The sequence below is a fragment of the Cydia splendana genome, chromosome 3 (genome assembly GCF_910591565.1).
Source record: "Cydia splendana chromosome 3, ilCydSple1.2, whole genome shotgun sequence".
NCBI lineage: Eukaryota > Metazoa > Arthropoda > Insecta > Lepidoptera > Tortricidae > Cydia > Cydia splendana.
Window position 1 is genome coordinate 5908296 of NC_085962.1, and position 6297 is coordinate 5914592.

General features: G+C 39.2%; 1 protein-coding gene across 2 annotated transcripts; it reads left to right on the top strand.

The window, feature by feature from the left end:
* Window positions 1–1777: 1777 nt before the first annotated feature.
* Window positions 1778–5398, top strand: LOC134806368 (uncharacterized). 2 transcript variants are annotated; one of them, XM_063779590.1, is made up of 3 exons: window positions 1778–1908; window positions 2463–3507; window positions 5312–5398. In XM_063779590.1, exons 1-2 carry the CDS (start codon window positions 1800–1802, stop codon window positions 3500–3502), a joined length of 1149 nt encoding a protein of 382 aa, XP_063635660.1. In that variant the 5' UTR covers window positions 1778–1799; the 3' UTR covers window positions 3503–3507; window positions 5312–5398. The 2 variants fall into 2 exon arrangements, with proteins under 2 accessions (XP_063635660.1, XP_063635659.1); XM_063779589.1 differs by lacking the exon at window positions 5312–5398 and having other exon boundaries at window positions 2463–3941.
* The last annotated feature ends 899 nt before the right edge of the window (window positions 5399–6297 follow it).

Genomic DNA, 6297 nt, shown 5'->3' on the forward strand with positions numbered 1-6297 from the left:
ACTTTATGGCTCTTCCTGAGTCTATGGTGACTGGATCAGACCGGGGGTTCAACTTTGTACAGAGTTGGTTTAACAAATGACAACTAAATCTAAAACCGGGAAAGGATGCAATTAACTACCCAGAATATACAAATTACAAAAACTACATACATACAGCGTAAAATAAAACGCCAAAATAAAGACGTTAGTTATTCGGAACTTTTTTGTCCGAAATACTATTCATATTTTATCTATCACTGGGTTACATTGTAAACAAGCTATCAAATATTTACGTGTCAATTTCAAGAAAGTATAAAAAAAAACATAGAAGATGATATTCAATATGCGGTAGAATGTGGGTTAACAAAGACCACATTCAACATATAAATAGCCACATCCAGCCATCCATTTGCAAGAATAAGATCGTGTATAACTACCCCCTGTTTGCGGCCATGTTTATCGCCCATTAGAGCAAGAAAACCCCGCACAGTAATGAAAACAGAGTGGACGGCTCATTATTACTAGATAATCTGAGCGGGGAACTTACAAGGGCTTTAGGTCTGATTTGTGAGGGAAATGTAAAGTTCGTTTAAAGTGGCAAAGTTGTGTTATAGTGGCAGGGAAGGCGAAAGGAAGAGACAATTTGGATTTAAGCAATGAAGATCTCTTATAGTAAAATATCTTCTTCCTCGCGTTATCCCGGCATTTTGCCACGGCTCATGGGAGCCTGGGGTCCGCGTGACAACTAATCCCATGATTTGACGTAGGCACTAGTTTTTACGCAAGCGACTGCCATCTGACCTTCCAACCCATAGGGGAAACTAGGACTTATTGGGATTAGTCCGGTTTCCTCACGATGTTTTCCTTCATCGAAAAGCAACTGGTAAATATCAAATGATATTTCGTACATAAGTTCCGAAAAACTCATTGGTACGAGCCGGGGTTTGAACCCGCGACCTCCGGATTGAAAGTCGCACGCTCTTACCGCTAGGCCACCAGCGGCAAAGCATAAGTGGCTTCTCCGATGATGCTTATGTCCATAGGTGAGACCGCTTCCCACCAAAAATATCTAAATCCAGTTGGTTAGTAATACCTAATTCACAGTACCAACTTAATTTTACCTATAATCGCAACTCTGGGACAATTTTACACAAATCGACCTAGCCCCACAGTAAGCTCAAAAAAACTTGTGTTGTGGGTACCTACACGTCGATAGATAGATAAATATAAGTATTTGGTACTTAAATACATAGAAAAAGGCCGTAACTCAGAAACAAACATTACACAAATAGGTACCTAAATGACCTTACAAGGTCACTGCGTACTAGTCGAAATATGACCACATAGTTAAGTAGTCAACCCTCCTTTTAACCACAAAAGGCCTTCAATTACACCCAAACAAAAAGCTAGAATAAACTAGAACCCGACTCACTTAGCCACAATCTTATCTGCAATAATCCAGGCTAAATGCTAGGTCTAACTCTGAAATGCGAGCCGGCTAAGCCTGGCTTTAGCGTTGTTTGCGTTCATTTCTATTTCTAAATTGTAATTATACTACGACGTTACATCCTCAAGATTTATTGTCACTCTGTAGTTCACTCTCAATGTATCAGGCATTGCACATTAGTTTAAAGCTAGAAAATAGAATAAAAAGTACTAAAATGACTACCTTCCCCCACTCCTGCCTCACCGTCACCCGGTTCTTGCGCCCGAGTTCGTGTCATTCTCTTTCTTTGTGCGGGCATTGCAACATCGTGTTACGTAACTTAGTCATTCCGAAATATCGTATCCTTTTCTTTGGATCGCACAAAGCAGTTATAATGGGAAAACGTAAACGTAAGGATAAAAATCGTCATTTAAAAGAAAAGATTAGGCGATTAGAAGATCGACTCAACCGTTGTTCATCATCAGACTCGGCAACAGACGAAGGTTAGTGTCTTTTTTTGTTTAAATAGAACATTAGTAAGTACCTAATGAATTCAAACTATCATGCATTAATTGTCACTACGACAAAATACTGTGGAATGCGTAATAAATTGAATCTACCCTCTTAAATCGGAGAAAAACTTAATGCTTCGATTCAAACTCGAACGAATCTATATAAACAAAGAGTCTTTTTTTTTATGTCCTTTGTACTGTTACCGGATTATCAATGTTCGTTGTTTACTTTATTAAAAATTACATTTTAGGTAGTAATGGTTCTGTAAACGAAAGATTTTCATCGTATAACATGGACATTAGATAATAAATAGTTTAATGTCATAACATAAACTTGTTAAAAGTATTAAAAGGTTACTCGAGCCATTTTAAGCCTAGATATGCCAACTAGCAGTCCCGCGTCATAGCGTGCCTATGCCCAGTGACTCAAAAGTTTCAGTCCAGCGATATAGCGAGCCTATACCCAGTGACTTAAAAACACTAGTCCAGCGGCATAGCGAGCCTATGTTCAGAGACTTAAAAATTGTTTTTTATCGTCTTTACAGAATACAATAATTATGATGGGTACTACCCAGAACCGTACGATTACCCTCACAATCCAGGTAATGAAGACGAAGTGCCCCTAATACCGTGGTCTGATTCGGAACACTCGATTCCTGATACAACGCCTAAATCGGTGATCATGCAACCTACACCGATAGCGGACCCAGCTCTTAATGCCGGCGTACCCAGTAACGTCAATGAAACGGTATCGGCTGATCCCGGTATCACCACCGAGACCGATACATCACAAACATTGCCGTCTGATATATTAGAGGCCCTCGGGGACCCGAAGGGAAAAGAAGAAATATATGGGCCAAAAATACCTGATGAAATCTCTAAACGTTGGGGCCGGGTACTCGTTGATGGCCTAGAGAAAGATGCAAAGCAAAAACTGCCTGAAAAGCACCTGATACCGGATAACTTTCGTTTGGCCAAAGCTCCTATTTTAAATCCTGAGATTATATCGGTGCTTAACGAATCAGTCAGATATCGTGACAAATTATTAGAAAAAGAGCAAAACCAACTGGGCCTAGGCATTTCTGAGCTCACAAATCTAGCTTCAGCGGTAATCAAAGAAAACTTAGATAAAGTCGAAATACTAAAGAAACTTTCTGAAGCTAGCCAGATTTTCCTAGACCTTCATCACGATCAGACCACTAGGAGAAGAAAACTCATAACCACAACTCTTGACAAAAAGTTTGTCAACATTATATCGGACGTAAAAAGGGATACCTACCTGTTTGGTGAAAACCTAGGGGAAAAAATAAAAGCCACAAAAACAGCGGAAACATCAGGGCTGCAAGTGAAGCGTAAAGAGGTCAACGCTATCGCGTCTACGTCTAGGAAATATCCCAACCAGGGAAACTGGAGGGGCCCACCCCGAACATACTACCAATACCAATTTCAACATTTTCAACGAGCACCCAGACAGGGTGGGCCGAGACCGCGCTACCCTCACCAGCAATACCGGTACCGTCCGCCAGTTCCCGATCGTCAAGCCCAATCTACGCGCAAGCCGCCCAACAAGACCCCAAAAGCCTAATAGAGGTAAATGTACCCCATGCGGGTAGACTGAAATATTTCTATAATGAATGGTGTAATATTACTGACGATCAGGTAGTTTTGAGCTATGTGAAAGGACTAGTCATACCTTTCAATAGCCCAGTCATGCAAAATGTGTTTCCAGCAAATAACAATTTTAGCTTTCTAGAAATTGAGCAAATCAATTGCGAGATTAATAAATTAAAGGACTTAGGCGCGTTGATAGAGTGTAAAGATATACCTGGACAGTTTTTATCTAGTATCTTTCTTACTCCAAAACCAGATGGCTCTAATCGTTTCATACTTAATCTTAAAAACCTAAATAAACACATTGCACATCAACATTTTAAAATGGAAGATGTGCGAACGGTGACAAAGCTTATGACAAAAAACTGTTTTATGTCCACCATAGACCTAAAAGACGCATATTTTTTGATCCCAATTAATACTACGAGCAAAAAGTTTCTGAGGTTCAAATTTCAGGGAAATACCTTTGAATTTCAGTGTTTACCTTTCGGCCTCTCCTTGGCGCCATATATATTTACCAAGTTACTCAAACCAGTGACGGCGGTTCTAAGAAGCAAAGGCTACGTACTAGCTATTTACCTAGATGATATTATATGTTTAGGCGGTACTTATGATGAATGCCTAACTTGCGCTACGGAAACCGTTAATATACTAAAAAATCTAGGTTTTGTAATAAACCAGACTAAGAGTAAATTAATACCTAGTCAAGTTCAGACTTATCTCGGTTTTGAGTTAGACTCTGTTAATATGCGTCTAGGCTTACCAAATAAGAAAAGACAAAAAATTGTAGACTGCCTCAAATATATCCACAATAAAAAATCAATCACTATACGTGATTTCGCCAAGCTTTTAGGTCAATTATGCTCAGCCTGTCCAGCGATTGCTTATGGGTGGGTTTACACCAAACCCTTAGAGCGTGAAAAATTTCTTGCTTTACAAAAATCGGGAGACAACTATGATAGCCTTATTAGTATTGGGGCTCACCTTAATCCTGACTTTATATGGTGGAAAAATAAAATTTTAACTTCATATAACCAAATCCGAGAAGGCAAATTTATTTTAGAAATTTTCTCAGACGCATCCTTGACAGGCTGGGGAGCATATTGTAACGGTGAAAGAACCGGAGGTTTTTGGAGCCCACAGGAGGCTAAAAGACACATAAATTTTCTCGAGCTTTTAATGGATTAAAATGTTTTGCTCGGAATCTTAACAACGTAGAAATATTACTACGCATTGACAATACCACTGCCATATCATACATAAACAAATTTGGCGGTGTACAGTATATTCATCTAAATAATATTACTCGTAAGATATGGCAGTGGTGCGAGTCCCGCCAGTTATACATATATGCGTCATACATTAAATCCAAAGACAACGTTGAGGCAGACGAAGAATCTCGTCATCGCAATATTGATACCGAATGGAGTTTATCTCCCTTAGCATTTCAAAAAATTACACGTTACTTTGGATTTCCTGAAATTGACCTGTTTGCGTCCAGATTAAATAATAAATGCCTCAAGTACATTTCATGGAAACGCGACCCTGAGGCATTTGATATTGACGCATTTACGCAAAACTGGGCTAACTTTTTCTTTTATGCTTTTCCGCCTTTCTCGCTTATTCTCAAAAGTCTGAGGAAAATCATAAATGAAAAAGCTACAGGTGTAATGGTCGTTCCGGACTGGCCCAGTCAACCCTGGTACCCAATTTTCATGAAGCTCTCCAAACATAAACCGATATATTTCAATCCCGAGCCTGAGTTGCTTCTTTCTCCTTTCAGGAAGAGACACCCTCTCTGGAGTCGCCTTTCCCTGGTGGCATCACTATTATCCGGGAAGCATTTAGAAGACAAAATCTAAATCTAGACACAATTGATATTTTAATATCATCTTTATCAAAAAACTCTTTAAATTAGTATAATAGTGGATACAAAAAGTGGTGGACGTTTTGTTCAAAAAATAACATAAGTATCTACTCCACCAATATTCCTGATATTCTTGCGTTTTTTACGGCTGAATATAACGCCGGTGCAAGTTACTCCACTTTAAATACAGTTCGTTCTGCACTTTCCTTGATATTGGGCAAAAAGTTCAGTAATGATGAAAGGGTCGCTAGGTTCATAAAAGGTGTTTTTAAAACAAAACCTGCGTTACCAAAATATCAGTCAACCTGGGACCCTAATCTAGTTTTAGACCAAGTCTGTAATTGGCATCCTAATGAGGACTTGCCTTTAGAAAGAATTACAAAAAAGTTGGTAGCTCTTCTTGCGTTGTCTACAGGACAACGTATGCAGACGCTAGCCCTTATTAGCTTATCCAATATCAAGGTAAATGAAAAGAATATTGAAATTGTAATTAATGACCTAATTAAAACTTCAGCTCCGGGTAGATCTATGCCCCGGCTAATTATTCCATTTTTTCCTCATAAGGTCGAGTTATGTCCCGCTAAATGCCTAATTGCATATATGGAAAAGACCACTCAATTTAGACATTTAACCAAAACAGACAAGTTGATATTAACAACAAAAAGTCCAGTCCACAACGCGAGCCCTTCAACCATTAGCCGTTGGATAAAGTCTGTATTGGCAGCAAGCGGAATAGATACTTCAGTTTTTTCAGCCTACAGTTGTCGTCATGCGTCTACATCAGCAGCCAGTCGAAAAGGGGTATCTGTAGACCTTATCAAAAAGTCAGCTGGCTGGTCAAAGAATTCTCTGGTATTCGCAAAGTTTTATAATAGGCCGGTAATTGAAGAAGATAGCAACAT

Coding starts and splice junctions, on each gene's coding strand:
- LOC134806368 (XM_063779590.1), top strand. CDS start 1,800: ATGGGAAAACGTAAACGTAAGGATAAAAATCGTCATTTAAAAGAAAAG. Junction 1,909..2,462: donor AGACTCGGCAACAGACGAAG/GTTAGTGTCTTT, acceptor TCGTCTTTACAG/AATACAATAATTATGATGGG.